Raw genomic sequence first — 20,159 nt, forward strand, 5'->3', positions numbered from 1 at the left:
CCTGTGATTGTGTATCTCTCAAATGTCTTAGAAGACATTCTTGTTAGTTTCATCAAAAATTCCCTATTTCACATTGACATTGAACTTGTGTGGTTAAATTAGGTCCATCTAGGTAGCAACAGGACATGACCTCTGAACTTTCTGGGCTATCATCAGCTATACCATATAATTTTCAGATTTTTCTTTTAATAGGTTTTTAAAAACATTATGGGTCACTCTTGGCACACTTTTCGATGTATGTGTACACCAAAAAACAAAAATAAAGCACCCAACATGGACAGCTTACTAGACCAACCTCGAACTTGAAGCTCCACTCACCCCTGGGAGAAGGGGAGTGTGTGTTTTGTTCAGATCAGTTGGCCCTTTAAAGTCCAACTTAAACGTGCTTCTTCTAGGAGTCCTTTCCTCCCTTGATTGCTCTCTCCTTGAGTAAAGTTTCCTCCATGTAGAGTTTCACACATGTTCAGCTTTCTATTTTGTTGATCTGACTTGCCTGTGTGGCACGTTATCTTGAAAACCCTCATGAGTAACATACAGAGATGAGAGTCTCTTGTGAGTTTCCTCAGAGTCTCTCATGAGTTTTCCTCATCACACGATGAGCAAAACTGTCACTCCACCCAGAGTACACTCGTGTGGGGGTGCTGAGGAAACAGGAAGTAGCTGCACAAATCTAGCTCTAGCTGATAGAGAGGCTGTGAAGCCACAAAGATCTTCCTTTACCTCCTCAGTTCTTCAGCCTTTCATAATCTCACTGGTGACAGTATTTTAATTTGAGGAAGAAATTCAACCCTACATGTAGGAAGAAATTCAACCCTGCATCATAAGGACAAGAGAAAGTGAGGTGATTCCATTGTGTTTTTACATCTGTGGCAGGTCACTGGGCAACTGGCCAGGCATGGCGGGAACCACTGGGCATCCAGGGTGAGACAAGAGTCATCTGGGAGCAATTCAAAGAGTGAATGCAAAGTGTGAAAGCAAACACTTTTAGGCTCATTATTTTCCAGCTGATCTATATTGACTCAAGGACAAAGAGCGTAAGTGTGTTTGCATAACTGCAGGCAAACATTTCACATTTCAGGAAGATATGAGTGTACAAGTGTATGATGCCTGGCAAGAAATATTTGTTGAGTGAATGAGTATAGGGCCTGGCATAGCATTTTCCAAAGAACACTGTGGAATATGACTTTGTAGGGCGCTCTAGGTCAGAGTTTGGCAAACTCTAGCTTGAGGGCCACATCTGACCTGAAGTCTGTTTTGTAAATGGTTTTAATGGAACACAGCATGCTCATTCATTTACATCATCCATAGCTACTTTAACACTACAATGATAGAGTTGAGAAACAGTGATAGACACCCATTGGAAGTTTACCAATTGGCCCTTAACAGGAAAATCTGTCAATTCTTGCATTTGATATATGTTGGGTTATTTGTAGTCACAGTTTTTTTAAATGAAGAACTTTCAGAGCACTGTGAATCTCTAAAAATGTGATTTTATGTACAGGTCCTTATTTGAGCAGGGAACTCTTTTTGGTGGTGCTTCCCAGTTCTATGGAAAAGACTGAAAAATGCTGGTCAATGTCTTGACACCATGAAAGTGAGATTCCATCAAGGTTTTCTCTGTAAAACAGGTGATAGGAACTACTCAGCAGCCACAGTAAACCAGTCTTCACTGCATTTTTCTAGGTGAAAAGTGGTAGATATTGAAAGGAAAACAGTATTTACCAAGGGTGGATTCTACAGTGCCATCATACCTCAAAGGTTCCGTATACCTAGTGTCAATACTCTAATTTCCACTTCAAGTCTATAAACCCCATTGGGATGTAGCAGAATAATCAGAAAATGTCCCTTGTGCTTTCTAAAGGACAAGCAGAGTGACTGGGAAGGTGACTTACCTTCTCCTGACTGTTCAGCTCCTGGTATGGGATGTGGGCAGGCAGGTAGGTATGGAGGAGAGCACAGAAGGCCAGGCCGTCACTCCAGCTACTGCTGAAATTGGTGATATCAATGTTCTGAGGGGGAAAAGAAGCATTAATCACCAAACTGCAAAGTCACAGAACATAAAAGAGATTGCATTAAGACAGGTATCTATCTCTGGGTTTGCAATAAGGTAAAATAGAAACTACATAGGTTTACTGGGAAGTACATTTAATTTTGGTGCCAGGAATAGCCTGGTGTGCCCAAATTCATTCATAGAATAGGATGGAAAAAAAGGCTTTGATGCTCAAAATGCTAGAGCATTTCTGACCACCTCTGCTACATATATATTTTTTTAAGATTTATTTATTTATACAAGAGCTGGAGTACAGGCCATAGGCAAGGGAGAGTGAGAGGATTCACCAGAGACAGAACGGAGAGCAGAACAGGCAGATGTACTGAAATACACTGCTGAGGGGAACAGCGGGTGAGACAGGAGAGGTCTGCTGCGCCTTGTGGGAGTCTCTCCGTGGCCAGCTGGGAATCGAACCTGCACTGCAGAGGCTACGGACAGCTTCACAGCACTGTGCTCAACCTGCTGTGCCACTGGGGAGGCCCCACCTCTGCTATATTAAAGACTGCGAGACTTCTTATTCTCAAAGTAACCCACCTGATTAGCTTCCTAGATCTGAGCTATTATCTAGATTTCCCCAGTGTTAGTCTGAGCAAGGATGGCCCTTAATGTAAAGAAACGCAGGCTGGAGGAGTTGGTGTTGCATGTGACACCTGAGGTTCACCTGAACAACAGACATACCAGGAACCCAATTCCCACCTTAGGCCCTATCTACCCTCCTCCTACTTCTAGCTGGAGGCCAGGATGTTCCTGCTGAACCCCAGAACTTTCCCCAAAGCACTATATTTCAGGTATATATCGTGTTCTCAAGTCTGCTTTGCAATTATATTTTTCCAGAGAAGGATATCTGGCTGAGAGCAGCATGCAACCATAATAATGCCCCTTCATTCTGGTTTTCATGACTCAAGCACAACCACATTTTAAGAGTTGCTAAGCATTAGTGTTATAGAAAAGTCTGGTAATGCCCGTCTCAGTTTCCAGGTTGAATGTGCATCAGCTGGGGCTCCGGGTAAGTTAATTGTTTGGATCCATAAAGTCTCTTTGGGTCCACCTGCTACCTGATTAGGCCCGGATACTGCTTTAGAAATAGGAAACACCGTGATTTTTATTTTCTGAGAGAGGTTTACATGTTAATAAAGAGGAAGAAAGAAACAAGCTGGGCCATGACCTATCCAATTAGCTCAAAGACTCAGGCATTCAAACCAGATGTTGTGGTCATCAGACCCTGGGAAGGGGAGGTAAGGCGCAGGGCCAGGCCAGCCCCAGGGAAATCAGATCTTGTCCAGACTGAACCCCCTTCCTTCCTTCCTTGGCCATGCAGAGGCATCTGAGACCCCATCTCTAAACAAATCTCTCACAAAGCCTGTGACTTGGCAGAAGGGAAGTCAGACTTGATTTCCAGGGACCGCCTGTTTGCAGTTACTGCTTATGATGAGCAGTGAGGCATCTGTGTAAATGGGGGGAGCACTGCAGTCTCCCTGGTAGTGTTCTTCCTGAAGGTGATGCTGACATATGTGATAACTTTCCAAATAGAAAGGCCACATTTTAAATAGAAAGCCAAAGGCTCAATGATCAAAATGAAAGCCCTTTGAATATAAAGTTTGCAAAACAGCAGGAATGGCAAGAGTGACACTTTTGAATTTCTACAGTGTACATGTCACAGTGTATTTTCCTCGCTGAATTCCCAGAACAACCACACAGTCGTGTACCCATTTTACAGATGAAAAAGCTGAAGTGAAAAAAAATTGCTCTTATCAGTTCTAGTCGAGTTCTGCACAACTTCAAAGCACAACCTCTTTTTGCTGTCTTGCCTGCCTTTTTCCTTCTTTCTCTCTGCCCTCTCACATTTCTTCCTCTATTTATATGAAAAGTTTTTAATACTTGTGTAGGGTAAATGAAGATGGTCAGGCTTTTACATCATTGGCCTCTGTGGCTATCACCTATGGGCTTGAATGCAGGAGGCACTTGGGAGTGTGGGCATGGGGCACGCATGCCTGATGGTGGACACCTAGAGTCTGGTGTGGGCATGCGTAAATGGGTGCATACTTGAGCCTAGAGGCTGGGCTAAAAGGGTGGCATCACTCAGGGACAGCAGGGCTATGAGAGTGATGACTGCGAGAGGAAGAGACCATGAGAGAACGCCACAGAAAGCCCAGAGGAAAGAGCATATAGAGATTCGCAGGGGCCCAAGTTGCTATCTCCCTGCTGGCTGTTTCCCCTGCGAACTATTAAAAAACCTGTGGGGTGGGCCTCCCCTGGTGGCACAGGCAGTTGAGTGCCATGCTGAGAAGTTGTCTGCAGCCTCTGCAGCGCAGGTTCGGTCCCGGCTGGCCAGTGAGATACCCACATGGCACAGCAGACCTCTCCTGTCTCGCCCGCTGCTCCTCTCAGTAGTGTATTTCAGTCAGTCTGCCTGTTCTGTTCCCTGCTCTGTCTCTGGTGAATCCTTTCACCCTCCCGTGCATTTGGCCTGTAACCTGGTTCTTGTATAAATAAATAAATCTTTAAAAAAAAAATAAAAAACCTGTGGGGATGATGCCAAGGGTTCCAAGTTTCCCTTTTAAGCTGTCTGATCCAATGGTGAACCTACCTGGTCTGGGATGGTTGCAAAACACTTACTAAAATCTTTCTTTTCCTAAAACATGAAAACATTTAATATACATATCTCTTGCTTAAAACACCATTTTTCTTCATCTGCTTAATCTTTACAAGCATGTGGAGAGGCCATGTGGACCTCAGGAAGTGACAATATCATCCATGTCACAAAACCAAAAAAGAATCCCAGTATTTTAGTTTAACTGACTGCCATTTAAGAACAGACTTTGATCTGTTAGGATAAATGATAAATAGGTTGAGACTAAAATCTGGTGGGGAGATAGTCAGAGACTAAATCAATCAAAATGACTTATCACCTCATGTGCTTCAGGACAGACTGCAGCCCATGCCTTCCCCTGAAATGAGACACGTTCTAATAAAGATACTTGCTGTGTGCAAGTGTCAGCAGAAAGACCATGTAAAGGCCATACAAGAAGGAGGAAGTGCTCTGTCTTTCCAAAAAAAAATTTTTTTTTGAAATTCCAAATCTAGTGAGGTCATCAAATCCAATAGGAAATGCTTCTCTCATATGTAACCTATATTTGCCATGTTTAAAAGATTCCAGATTGATCTGAGGTTGGCAGAGATGGAAGGCAGCCAGTTATGATGTGCAATGTGATTCATTACAAGGCCTCTGCGCTGCCAAATAAAAACTACTTCTGAGGGATGGGGAGGGAAAAAGCAAAAAAAACTTTACCTGTCTTATCTCTGAGGAGAACAACTCCAATTCTAGTTCCCTGAATGTCACCTAAAAAAAATCTGGAATTCTATCTGAATAAGAAGAATGTCAACAATCATAGACTCAACACAGTTGGACAAATAATTAAAAATGTGTATAGCTTTATGATACTTCAAATAAGATAAAGATCAATCTGCTAAGTGCCATACAAATCTCAACCATTGCTTTGGTTGCTATTATTACAAAAGTGATCTGGTACTTCTCACTAAGGCACATTTTGGGGGGCTCTAAAGGTGTATTTCAGTGAATGAGGGGCTAGATGATATCATGAGGTACAATTTGATAAGGTTCATCTTTCCTATGAATCAGAAAAGAGCTGATTTGATTTATTCTTTATTGGATCTTTCACTTCATTTTTTTTAAGATTTATTTATGCATATAAGAATTGGGGTGCAGGCCAGAGATGCAGAGGGTGAGAGGATTTGCCAGAGACAGAGTGGGGAACAGAATAGGCAGATCCACTGAAATACACTGCTGAGGGGAGCAGTGGGCAGGCGAGACAGAAGAGGTCTGCTGTGCCATGTGGATTAGCTCCCTGGCCAGGATTGAACTCATGCTGCAGTGGCTTGTAATAGCTTGATAGCACTGAGACTTTAACCCCTGTACCACCAGGGAGGCCCCTGACTTCATTTTGAAAAAGCCGTATCACCACTTGAATAACTTACAGCAAAACAAAATAGCCAACAGGTATTCTATGAGTTATGTCCTCAATCCTCCTACTTATTCCTACATAAAACTGAATTGGGGGCCTCCCCGGGTGGCACAGGTGGTTGAGCACAGCGCTATGAAGCTGTCCGTAGCCTCTGCAGCACAGGTTCGATACTGGCCGGCTGGCGAGGGTCCCACATAGAGCGGCAGACCTCTCCTGTCGCACCAGCTGCTCCCCTCAGCAGGGTATTTCATCAGTCTGCCTGTTCTGTTTCCCGCACTGTCTCTGGTGAATCCTCTCACCCTTCCAAGCATCCGGCCTGTATCCTGGTTCTTATATAAATAAATAAATAAATAAATCTTAAAAAAAAAAAAAAAACTGAATCGGAACATTGTTATCCTTCACTGGAGGGCAGTAACCAGCAGGGGACATGAAGAGGATTCTGGGATGCCAGCAATGTCAGATGCGAATTACATGTGAAATTACTTGATGAAATTCATCAAGCTGTGTATTTGTATACTTTGGTGGGGGGTGGGGTGGGGAAGGATGGAGAGAAAGATACTTGAAACAGAGACAGCAATGGAGAAAGGAAAGTAAAAAATAACACTGATCATCTTAATAGAATGAGTTTTGATTGTTAAAAAGAATGTGAACATCTTGGAATTTATGTACTATAAGATTTACTGGGGGTGGGGAGACGGAAGCAGAGCAACAACAAAAAGGAACTTGCTGTTATTTTCCCAGGGAAATAATAATTACGGCAAATTATCTAACTTTCTCTAGGATGTAAGTACTTTAGAGATATTTCTGAGTGAGAGAACACTTGTGGGCAAAGGCAGTCTCAGAGACATAAAAAAAGTAACATTCCAAGCATCTCTAAAATTGGTTGTTTCTAGTATTTAGAAAAAATTTTTTATAAAATATATAATTCTGTCCTCTTTAGTGCAGCAAAAGTTATTTGAGAATACTTCACATGTTGAAGAGTTCAAGGGAAGCTAAAAGCCTAACTTTAGTGACAAATATTCCCTTAGAGGGGTTGAAAGGGTAGAGAAAGTTCTAGAAGGGTGAATGCAGAGGCAGCACTCCTAAATAACACAGTGGAACAGAAACAAAGCAAAACCCAACAACCCACAGCATTTTCTTCTAGAAGATTCATTTTAATTGCCTTTTGTTGCCTGGAAACACCAACACTGAGTAAAAACATCCATCACTGGGGAGAGAAATTGGACTGAAATAGGACCTGTGCTAAAGTCCACCAAGGACACAGCTGGAGTCTATGTCTGCTTGACCTCATTCCCTCCACTTCTGCATCTTCTCTGAAGATCTCTACATTCCTCCATTAGACTTCTAAGAATGGCTTGCTCTGTGTGTACTAAAAGCAAAAGTTTGGAAAAAAATGAAAAAAAAAAAAAAAAAAAAAAAAAGCAAAGCTTCTGGGAAGAAGGCTAGAGGCTGATTAGAAAATGCAGTCCTGCAGGAACTTATCTTGGCACATGGTGACTTAAACATCCTCACTCTGGGGTCTCTAGGGCTTTTCTTATAGGTCTTTATTATGACAGCTGTGGAACCAGATCAAGTTTTTATTTTTTGGGAAAATTTAACAAACTTATAGATCATAGAGGATAAAAGCAGTTCATTCCTCACTAAGAGTTGGCCTGTATAGGAAGAGCATTAGGAGGATTAAGCTTTGAAGTTTGGTGAGAAAAAAATAGAGAACATATGTGCATACTACTGGGTTCATGTGTGATCTCAACAAATGCAGCTCACACTCCCTCCCCTGGACTTGGATTTGGTATTCATTCCTTGCCTTGGGCAAATCTAGTACCTACGGTTTTGATCTCAGGCTATCTGGTAAACCTTGAGCAGTCTGGCCCTGCACACAGCCCTCATCCATGGGCTCATGGATACCACAGAAAGACTCCTGGGGTCTCCACTCTTTCTTTCTCATGCCTACCTCAATCACTGTCCCAGTGATCTGCTCAGTGGGATGCTATGCTTTGCCCATACTTGAGTCCTATGCACTGCCATAGGGTTTGTTCCCAAAAGGAGAGCTGGTGATTATAGGGGTTGTCTGATTAATTTCCTTTCTCAGAGGGGATCCTGTGTTATTAGCTGTTTATGAAACAAGACAAATCTGGGGGGTTGGGGTTGACCCAGTTGGTGGGTCCTTACCCCCATGCTTATGACTACAGAACACAACTCAAAAATAGACACAGGGGTCAGGGAAGAGACAACAATAACATGATTTATTTACATAAGGAGAGAGTAAACAGAGAGCTGAAAGGAAGAAAAATTATTGGTTGCCATGTGGCAAAATGCGATCTGTCCTTACTTAGCATCCACTGAACAGAAACCAGGGTCCAAGATAGGCTGCATATGGCAAGCTTGTGGCTTCTCCATAGCTACTGCTCCTTGCCAGTTAATTCACTGCACAGATGCCAGCCATTTCACTGATGAAGCCCTAGTGGTTTAAATGCCAAAGTGCAAGCCCAACCCCTATTTCCTACCAGCCCTACAGGACATCAGGGGTAGATTCTGGTAAGCTCTGCCTTCCATTGAGTTGGCTATGAGTATTAACCACTGGCTCAGAAATTGTTCCTCATATATGTTTAGAGGTAAATTCCAGATGAACAAACTTAAAAACCAACATTAAACATTATTAGAAGAAACTATATAGATGAATATAGGCTTATAATCTTGGGGACAGAAGTCGTCTAAGGCACAAAGTGCGAAAAGCATAAAATAAAGGATTGTGAAATCTGCTTATATAAAATCAAGTTTCTGTATGACAAAAATTGAAAACCGGGGCCTCCCTGGTGGAGCAAACGGTTGAGCGCAGCTCTGTGAAGCTGTCCACAGCCTCTGCGGCATGAGTCCCCCCGGCCAGCCATGGAGGTGACCCACATGGCACAGCAGACCTCTCCTGCCACTGCTCCCCTCAGCAGTGTATTTTAGTAGATACGCCTGTTCTGTTCCCCACTCTGTCTCTGGTGAATCCTCTCACCCCCTGCACCTCTGGCCTGTATCCCAATTCTTGTATGCATAAATAAATCTTTAAAAAAAATTTAAAACTATACATACACACACCACAAATGAGTTATATCCAGAATATAGTCCTATAATCAATAACAAATAAACAAGTCAAATTGACAAAAAGGAATGAACAAAATATTGACAGAGGAATGAACCAGTAATGCATTGAAAGGGCTATAAAAATTGTTGGAAATACAAGGTGCTCAGTCTCACTAGAAAATAAAAAAGTGAAATATCATTTCACTTTTGAAAAGACTATTAGTTTACAGAGTTAATGAATACATAGGGAAATGAATATTCTTTATATTGGATAATAAGAGGACAGTGTCATTCAGCTACCTAAAGATCTACCTGCAAGAATGTTTGTTTCAGCATTATTGTTCAAATTGGAAACTAGAAATATCCTAATTTTTTTTCTTTATTTTTTTAAATTTATTTATTTATTTATTCATTCATTCATTCATTCATTCATTCATTCATTTATTTATTTATTTATACAAGCACTGGGTACAGTCAGAAGCGTGGGAGGGTGAGAGAATTCACCAGAGCCAGAGCAGGGAGCAGAGCAGGCAGAAGGACCGACGTACACTGCTGAGGGGAGCAGCGGGCGGCAGGAGAGGTCTGTGCGCCATGTGGGACCCTCCTCCGGTGGCCGGGGAGTGCGGCAGCCTCTGCCGCTGCAGCAGCCTCTGCCGCTGAACGCCAGTGAACATACTGAAAAGAGGGAGGCTTTTACTCAGACACATAGAAAGTCAGAGTAAATAAGACCCCCTTTTTCTGTGTGATGGACTGGACAGCCAATGACGGGTAAGATCGGGGGCAGACTACAGAAGGCACTGGATGTACATGTGTCTGCCACTCTTGACAACCTAAGACAGGCGCAGTCTCTGAGGGGATTTATAAAAACCCCTTTTTTGGTCTTATAAGAAGATGGCTGTTATAAAGTAATACCACTGTATTTTAGTTAACATTGTCTAGTTTGTTGAGACCATATCGTTAATTTTTAATTTATAATTTAATAGCTTTGTGTTTTACTGTCTAGTTGTTATCTTAAACTGGTTTGACTACTTACAAAAAATACTTAAAAATTTAATCAAAAAAATAGTTGTTGTAATTTTATAATGGTAAATTTAAACAACAGAACAAGTTATAAGTAATAGTAAAAAAAAAATCTATGTTATAAATAATACACAATAAAGATAAAATATTAATAATTAAATCAATATTTAAACTAAGGTTAATAACAAAGACCTGAGGGTCAAAAATGACTTTGGCTAAAGAAGACCTCTTGTTGTGGTCTCGGTATGTACTTGATTTATTGATGATTGTACATGATTGAAATCTAAAAATAGTATATATTGTTTTTTGTTATGTTTTACTACATGTAATAATCTAATGTATAATTAACCACATACTGTGAAAAATAATCTTATGTAATGGTCAAAAAATGTATAAAAAAAAAGTTAATTCCAGCAAATTACACTCAGATTTTCACTCCTTTAGAGTGTGTCTGTGTGTCATTTCTTTCTTTCTCTTTCGCCCGAATCCTTCGACCACCTCCTGCTCGTTCTTGCTCAATCCCTGAGATTGCCTCGATCTCCTCGCCGCTGCTGGGCTGGTCCGCAGCAGGGGAGCAGCTGGGGATCGAACCGGCGCTCCAGAGGCTGCGGGCACCTTCGCAACCCAGCGCTCAACCGCTGCGCCACCGGGGAGGTCCCTAATTTTTTTTCAATGAGACTAAGTAAGGTTTTTAAAAAAATTTCTTTGTAAAAAACAACCTATAATTCAGTTTTCTTATCTGTAGACATTCCTGTGAAGCTTGTGGGAAAATAAATGTTCTGTTTTTGATAGGTTTGCTACATGTAATAAGCTCTAGGTAGTTGATGTTTTTCATTAATTATTGAATAAATGTCAACCTAGAGGGTTGGTTCTGTGTTTACAGAACTGACTTAGCTGAGGACAGCTGGGAAGGACAGAGAATCAAATGGACAAATTCATCATCCGAAGAGATTTCAATAGGCCAGAAACAGAAAACAAATGAGTTGATACTTCATTTTCTTTTTGTGTGTGCTTTCCAATTTTCCCACAGTTACCATGCATTACTTTTATAATTGTAAGGAGGTGTTTTCCAGACATCACACCCTGATGTCCTGTGCGACTGATGGGAAGAAGGGCAGGGCTGCACCTTGGCAGTTAATAGACTGGTGCCTGGGCAGTAAAGTGGTCGGCAAGGAGGGGGGCGGTTTATGGAGAAGCCACCAGCTTGTCACATGTGGCTGTGACTTGAACCCTGGTCTCTGCTCAGTGGACATTATCTGGGGTAGGACAGATGGCATGTTACCAAGTGCTGGCCAATAATTTCTCTCTTAGCTCTCCCTTTTCTCATTCCCTATGTAAACAAATCCTGTTATTGTTATTTCTCCTTGTGTGTCCACTTTTGAGTCATGTCCTGCAGCTTGTAAGTCATGTCATGACCCACTAGCCAACCTTGGTTCCCGGAGATTGTCCTGTTTCACAATTAGGGAAACTAATACAAATTATTGAAAATATTAATGATATCACATATAGGCAAAATAGGCTAACGCAGATTGCAAGGTAATGAATGAATAAGAGTCCCAATAATTGTGTTTCTATGTCAAACATACCCTGGGAGAATGCTTTATTTTTTCTCCCCAAAAATTTTTTGAGGAGGAAGTATTGATAGTAAAGACTTGATGTAGATGAGAAAAGAAAAATGCAATTAAAAACTTGTTAGAAAGGCAGACTAGATTCACTTTTTTTTCACATTATGTGATAGATTAAAGGTGACTATAGTTCTTTAAATCTTCCAATTGAGAGGGGGAGTCTAATTCTCCTCTTGAATCTGGCCTGGCTTTAAAAATGTGCCTGAATGTGAAGGAAGTGACATAAAAAGATATAAGCTTCTATTCAGGAATTTAGAACTGTCTCTCTGGAATCCATGAGGCCCATGCCAGCCAAGAACAGAGGCCGTCTGGAGAAAGACCAGTCAGTCCCCAGCTGTTTCGGTCTTTAGCCACTTGAGCATGGTGGAATAGAGAGGAATGAGGCCTAATCTGAAGATTGTGAACAAAATAAACATTGCAATTATTCAAAATCACTAATTTTTTTTTAACATGGCTATTGCTTACTCAGAACACTTTACTCCTTTTACAACTGCTGCAAAAGGAGGATGGAAACCAACCTCAAACTTGGGGTTTCCTTGGAATTCTTTTCCTCTTTTGAATCTATTCATATTATTGGTTTAATCATTTATGTCTCTACTGAAGGTTTTACATGACTACGTATGTCCCAAATCAAGTCTGAAAATTTTTGCTTATCTTTTAGGACTTCTAAAAATGTGTCCTCACTCAATCTAACCAACTAAAAATGTCTTTAATACTCTTACACATGAGCCACAAAACCAAGTTCAGGTCTGTTTCTAATCTTCCTTTTCCTTCTGGAATACCAGGACAAACCCACTTTCAATATTGTTATCAAAACTTCCTTGGCTGCTACTACTGTTTTGTGATCCAGGTGAATTTTTAATTATTTTAAGTTCAAGAATAAAGAAATCCTGATGGGATTTTAATTGGAGTTGAATTAAATATAGAGATTAATATGGAATAATTTACTTAAAAAAAAAGATCCTACCTAGTATTTATCCCTGTTGAAGAAATTGAGGGTTTGAGATCCGGAAAAGAGGACCACGGTTAGTTAGTCTAGGAAGACCTTTGGTTTACATGATGTGGACCAAAGGGGCAAGTTAAGAGGGATAGTAGAGAAGAAATGTCCTCTGTGGATGAGTTTTCTAATGGCAAAAGGCCTACTTCATCCCTAGAGATGTGTAAGCAGATACTGCACACAATCTCTCCCTGGAGATAGAATCAAAGAATATTGATATCAGAAGAGTGGCTGGAGCTTTATCTTTCTTGCAGCCTCCTTTACTTCCTTCTTTTTCATTTAACAAACACTCAAAAGATTCCCCACCCATGACATTTCCTCCTTGAGGTTCTCTGGCAAGGCACAATGACACTTGGTCTAGTTTCATTTTTAAGGACCCTGCTGCTGGTTACTGCCTGAACCAAGCTGGGTCTACACACAGGCCAGAACCTCTCCCTGTCCCCATTCCTTGAGTCAACCAGCAGGGCTGGCCTCCCATAGTTAATGCTGTGAAAGAAAGATGAAATGCTGTGGTTTAGCACAGGATCTTCAGTTTTTCTTACAGCTGTCTGGCCATGGTTGTCTCTCTACCCCTCAGCATGGATCCCAAATGATTTTCTGCTCTATTTTCTCCCCAAGTATATACCATGCTCCCGATCTCTGGAGAAATACTTTCCTAGAATTTTCTTTCCCTTTGTTCCTATCTGCTTTTCTGTTGAGTTGATTACTTCATTTCCACTCTTCTTTGCTTACTTTTTCTAGAAAAGGTCACGGTTATTTTCAGTTCTGCCACTTCCACTTATTCTAGAATCACCCAGGCACCCATTTTCCAGGTTCAGTAACCCTAAACCCCATTGTTCTCTTACCCCAGAGGTTATCTATATCCATAGTCACACAGCTAATGTTAAAAGAAACCTTGTTATGAACCATCTGCATGAATACTTCAACTCTACAGGCTGGCAGTAGAGCCCAAGCCATGGCTTTTAAGTCTGTAATTACAGCCAGCAAACATTCATTGGATCTCTCTGTGTGCGAATTGCAGGGGACAGACAAACATCATTAAGTGGTTGCTGACCTGAACAGCTCACTACATATAGGAGCAGGTAGGGCAAGTCAAGCTGAATCTGGCTGTGGAGAAGGCATGATGTGGTCTGGGGCTTAGAAAGTAAGCGAGGAGTTCCCATGTAATTCTGGGAACACTAGAGACAAAAGTCTGCCTTTCGTTTTCTTTCTTTTTCTTTTCTTTTCTTTAGCTGAAAATCACACTGGATGAAGCCTTCACAAACCAAAATGTAAATCACTCTAAGAAGGAAAAAACAAACCCAAATTGTGACCAGTTCCAAGTCCTGGATCTCCCTGTGTCACTAAAGTAGCTGTGTCACTGTGACTTTAGACAAATGACTCAACTTTTCTGGCTTTTAGTTTCCTCATCTCTTACATGAAGTGGTTGGATTATATTAGTGGTTCTGAAATGATTAACTATGGAACCTGTTCTTCCAAGTCAAGTTTTTGCAGAAGCTCTTCCTAAAGTAGAGATTGAAAACCACAAGAATAAATGATCTCTTACCACTTTCTTTTGCATCCTTTCACATGGCTAGGGAAAATGAAAAATTCAGTTTCTCAGTCATATTAGCCATCTTTTAAGTGCTTAAGAGTCACATGGGGCTTGTGGGTAACCAAATTAGCACAGATCTAGAAATTCCCATCATCAGAGGAAGTTCTACTGGATCATGCTGCTCTGAACTTATACAAATGTGTATACAGGTCTTCTTTTTATGCAAACAAACAGTATTTAGGCACAGTAATTCCACATTCTGTTTTTTCCCCAATTATTAAGATCTCTAGAGATGGGGCTTTTCAGGGAATAAAGAAAAAGCAGTTACAGTGTAGAGATTTGAGAATGGATTCTATCACTTACTCATATGATTGTGAACAACTGCTCAAACTCTTTTTTTTTTAAGATTTATTTATTTATGCATACAAGAGCTGGGGTACAAGCCAGAGATGCGAGGGTGAGAGGATTCACCAGAGACAGAGTGGGGAACAGAACAGACAGATTGACTGAAATACACTGTTGAGGGGAGCTGCGGGTGAGTCAGGAGAGGTCTGCTGCACCATGAGGATTGCTCCCTGGCCAGCCGGGGATCGAACCTGTCCTGCAGAGGCTGCAGATTGCTTCATAGTGCGGTGCTTAACCCCTTGCGCCACCAGGGAGGCCCTGCTTAAACTCTTTATGCCTTAGTTTCTATATCTTTAAAATGAATATTGAACACATACCTCACAGGACTTTAATCAAGAATAAATGCAGGGGGCCTCCCTGGTGGCACATGCGGTTGAGCGCAGCACTGTGAAGCTGTCTGCAGCCTCTGCAGTGCTGGTTCGATCCCTGCTGGCCTTGGAGCAACCCACATGGAGAGCAGACCGCTCCTGTCTCGCCCGCTGCTCCCCTCAGCAGTGTATTTCATCGGTCTGCCTGTTCTGCTCCCGGCTCTGTCGCTGGTGAATCCTCTCACCCTCCCGCGGATCTGGCCTGTACCCCGGTTCTTGTATAAATAAAATAGATCTTTGTGTGTGTGTGTGTGACCCTCGCCGGTGGCTGGGGAACGAACTGGCACTGCAGAGGCTGCAGGCAGCCTCGCAGCCCAGCGCTCAACCGCTGCACCACCAGGGGAGGCCCATAAATAAAATAGATCTTTAAAAAAAAAAAAAAGAATGAACGCACAGGGCCTTCCTGGTGGCCTATGGGTTAAGTGTCAGAACTACCACCTCAAGAGTCCACTGGGACAGCCTGAATTTGATCCCAGGCCAGGGAGCTAACGCACACAGTGCAGCAGACCTCTCCTGTTTCTCTCACTGCTCCCCTTAGCAGGGGATCTCAGTGGATCTGCCTGTTCTGCTCCCCAGTGTCTCTGGTGAACCCCCTCCCCCCCACCTCTGGCCTACACCCCAGTTCTTCTATGTAAAAATAAGTAAAATCTTTTTGAAAAATAAATGTACAAATAACATATAAATCACTTAGTGCAATGTCTGACATATGGCAAATATTCAATAAATACAAGCTTACTTTTTATCACAACTAGCAGCTTCATCTTTCCAATGGCTATTTCTAGTGGCGATGTATGGGTCGCTCGTATGGATGGCTACAATAGGCTGTTTAGATGTTTCCAGTCTTTTGTTATTATTCTGCACATAAAATAAATTTTGGTGAATTCTGCCAAATTTCCCTCAAAGACTTTCTTCTACCTTTTATTCCCAACATGAGTCACTACTGCCTTACACATATATGGGAAAAATCCACAAAGTTTGGGAGAACACCATGATTTCATTGATATTATTATGTTCAAGCACTGCAAAAAGAACATTTTTAGTGTGGGTTTTTTTTTAAGGGGAATTACACTTCTATATTTTTGGATGTGCTAAAAAAATAATATGTAATGACTAAACAATTTGTCCTAAGGATTTTATTACAAGATCAACTTTAATTTATACTAGACAATCTTCATTCTAATCTTAACCTTCCATCCCCCAGAAAGACTGATTTCAGCTTCTGAAATCATAAGCTTCTTGGGGCTAGACTACTTCTTTTTCTAGATGAACATTTCATGAATAAGAGAATGGAAATAATACTCAGAGCAGATTCACTTGGGGCTGTTATTATCTAAATAGACTTACATGCTGTCCCGGGGGATAGGGAGGGAATAGTGGCAAACATCAAGGCCTTGTCTTTCTTAATGATGGCAAGATAATGGCTTTGGTGCCACACTGCAATACCAGCTGCTGGCATATTTGATCTACAGAGGGCTTCAGTCCAGGACAAATGATCCACAGGGAGGAGAGAGGACAAAGGCACTTTAAATCAACTTAGTCCACAGAGGAGGAAATCTCACAACATTTTATTTTGAAAGGCCTGTTTTTACTTCCTGAAGCTGGCAGGACATCTAACATTTCTATACATATGAAAATATGGGTGCACTGGCAATGTTTGGATACAGCTGTTTCCTTTGAATGGTCCTGTAAGGCCAAAAGACTTGGATAACTTGAATTAAGAGCCTTTAACTGGACTCCAATGGAGTCTCTAAAAGCCCACTTCATTTTCTCCTGCATCTCACAGGAATTCGGCAAGTTGGAACAGGTAGGATACAGGCCCTATGAGCCTTGGGTGCCCAGACGCACTTGGATGCTTCTGAGCAGCAGTCACTCCTCCAGGGGCATGTAAGCCCCTCCCCCTCCAAACCTACACCCATCCTCTACTCCCACCCTCTCCCTGTTACTTTTTTTTTAATTTAAATATTTTATTTTATATAATTCTTACATCTTTTTTCATCTTTGCACAATGTATGCATTTTCATTTTGGTTATATTCCCCATACAATTGCACCTCCCCCTTATTTTGACTCTAGTCCTTCCTTTCCCCGTCCCTCCCTCTTATTTAGGTTTTCTAAATTCCTGCTATGAGTGAGACCATCCAGTATTTTTCTTTTTCTTTCTGACTTATTTGTTACTCTTTTACAGCTGGTTCAACATAGGCCTTATCCTAAAAGCCTATTGTATTGGGCTGTTGGGAAAGTCATGAAGCATTTTGCATAGGAAATAGGAAAAAAAAATGTCATGACTTTTCCAACAACCCGATAGTACACTAGAGCTCAAGTTCTTCGTGAACAGAATACTCTTTCCTTTTCCTTGAGGACATCCAGGATTTAACTGCCCAGACTTTTTAGTAGGTGGTGGTGATTGTCCATACCTCTGAAAAAAGGAAGGAAAAACAAAATAGCTAAATATCTATGTTAGAAAAGGCTGATTCTCTCCCCATGCTCTCCCCCTGGCTACAAATATGGGTCTGATTTTATCAGTAATAGAGCCAGTAAGGGTTTTAGATCCATGATGGCAAGTGCTGTGCCAGAGCTGTGTTCTGGGCGACTGAAGCATCCTTAGTTCACCCATAAGGAAGACAGATGGACATGAAAGCAGGATGGAAGACACATGCTGTGACAAGTACAAGCCTCGAGGACATTCCGCTACGTGAAATAAGCCAGTCCCTGGGGACAAATATTGTACTTATATAAGGTGCCTGGAGGAGGCAGAGTCAAAGGCAGAAAGTAGAACAGAGGTTACCAGGGGCTGGAGGGAGAAAGCGTTATTGTTTAATGGTATAAAGATTCAGTTTAGGAAGATGAAAAAGTTCTGGAGGGTGGTGAGGTTGCACAACAAAGTGAATGTGCTTAATGCCACTGAACTGTATCCTTAAAAATGTGATCAAGGATGACAAGAATGAGAACAGAGCAGAAGACAGATCACACTCCAGCTTCCCACAAACATGGATGAAAGTAGCTAAGTGGATTTTGAAACCTCCCTGTGTAATTAAAAGTACTTTCAAGAATATACTGCCTTAGTTAGCAAATTGCTAAGTAATCTTGCCCAATTCGAATGAAGGTTTTCCAGTGATTCTTCTAAGTTGCTGTCTGGCAGTTCTGTGTGGCTGTGTTGGTGCCAGGTTTAGTCCAGGGGAACCCCTGGCCTGAGAAGCCTGGAGACCCACCTGTAGCCACATGAGATGTGTGGCACCCACTTGAGTGTGGCCACATCTGCTCCTTCTCTCCTCACCTACACTTTCTCTGCCTTCCCCTGCAGGTCACGGTCTGACCCTGTCTCCAGCAATGGTGCTCCAGACTAGTTCCCAAGCCTTTTGAGTCCCCCTTGCTCCCTGGCACAACTCTGACTTAGGACTCTCCCTGAGGCAGGCTGTTCTTTTTGGTCATGCCCTGAGGCCCCGCCATCACTCAGGAAGCAGGCCTGGCAATGGCAACCAGGCCCATGCTCTGACTCCAATTCTGATTTCTCACCCAGCAGGGCTTGCTGAATCATCTCTCATTAAATCAGCTGGATTTTTAAGCTCTACATTTATAAAATTTAAGTTGTATGGATAATGTCTAGTTATCCTACTCAAATTTGATAAGAACTGACTTTAGCTTAAAATTCATCTGATTACCCCACCATGCTACTCAGATTCTCCAGCAAGAATGCTTATACTTCCTCTACCTTTTCGACCTACATCGCTTACTTACCACTGGAAATCAGTACAAAAGTATACATTGAGGGCCTCCCTGGTGGTGCAGTGGTTGAGCGCTGGGTTGCGAAGCTGCCAGCAGCCTCTGCAGCACTGGTTCGATCCCCGGCTGCTCCCCGGCCACTGGAGGAGGGTCCCACATGGCGCGCAGACCTCTCCTGCTGCCCGCTGCTCCCCTCAGCAGTGTCCTTCTGCCTGCTCTGCTCCCTGCTCTGGCTCTGGTGAATTCTCTCACCCTCCCGCACTTCTGACTGTACCCAGTGCTTGTATAAATAAATAAATAAATCTTTAAAAAAAAAAAAAAAAAAAAACTCTTAAAAAAAAAAGTATACATTGAAAAAAACCCAGCAAAATAAGACTAAATATAAAAAGCCACCAAAAAATGAACAGGTTAAATTTTCATGTTAAAATACTTATAAGAAATATGCCTAACGCAAATGAAGAAAGGTTACAAACAAAGGAAATATAAAAATAGAGCATGCAAATAAAACTAAACAGAATTGGGAAAAGTAATATAAGAATAAGAAAATGTAAACTTTTGGATCAAAAAGTTTAACTGAAATAAAAGGAAAAGCCTACCTAAAAAGATATGAGCTATGACCATCATATGAGCTATGATATCAAAATATCTAATGCAAAAATGAACCCCAAAACAACTCTCAGAAATCAAGGATTTTGACAAAAACCATGATTAGAGCAAGAAACTTCAACGCTCCTTATTCAGAGTCTAACAGAGGAGCTGACATCACAGTGAAAGACACCTGGCAGCACCCAGTGGGGCTCAAGGATCACCTGTGGCGCCTGTAGAACAAGTGGGGGATACACTTTATACCAGAATAGTAAAAAGTCCTTGCAGAGGACTTTTATCAAAAGAAGAGAGCATCTAATTCCAAGGAAAATTCAGGTATTCACTTCTAGAAAATAGGAAAATTGAAACTTTTTTGTTTTTTTTTTAAAGATTTATTACTTTATGCATACAAGAACTGGGGTGTAGGCCAGAGTTGTGGGGGGGGTGAGAGGATTCCCAGAGACAGAGTGGGGAGCAGAACAGGCAGATTGACTGAAATACACTGCTGAGGGGCGTAGCGGGCGAGACAGGAGAGGTTTGCTGTGCCATGTGGGTCACCTCCCTGGTCGGGGATACAACTCATGCTGCAGTGGCTGTGGACAGCTTCACAGTGCTGAGACTCAACCCCTTGCGCCACCAGGGAAGCCCGAAAATTGAAACTTTGAAGTGAGAGGCTTCCTAACTTCTATCAAACAAAATTTCAGAAAACTTCCTACTTTCATTTGTCAGGATTGTCAGTCTTATGAAATCTGACCTGTTTTGTAGGGTATATATAACACATATACTCTGGCTCAGAATTAATTCT

At 41.8% G+C, this 20,159-nt stretch overlaps 1 protein-coding gene across 14 annotated transcripts in view; it reads right to left on the reverse strand.

Annotated features, from left to right (window-relative positions):
• The window catches only part of SPECC1 (sperm antigen with calponin homology and coiled-coil domains 1), a 228,951-nt gene that overhangs the window by 11,390 nt on the left and 197,402 nt on the right, over positions 1-20,159 (reverse strand). For all 14 annotated transcript variants that reach the window (XM_054689431.1, XM_037494121.2, XM_037494123.2 and 11 more), the window contains one exon: positions 1,893-2,009. In XM_054689431.1, coding sequence (XP_054545406.1) covers positions 1,893-2,009 — 117 coding nt within the window. The remainder of the gene's footprint in view (positions 1-1,892; positions 2,010-20,159) is intronic.

Source organism: Talpa occidentalis, unplaced genomic scaffold (genome assembly GCF_014898055.3).
Source record: "Talpa occidentalis isolate TD23 unplaced genomic scaffold, MPIMG_talOcc4v2.1 talOcc4.7, whole genome shotgun sequence".
Classification (NCBI taxonomy): Eukaryota; Metazoa; Chordata; class Mammalia; order Eulipotyphla; family Talpidae; genus Talpa; species Talpa occidentalis.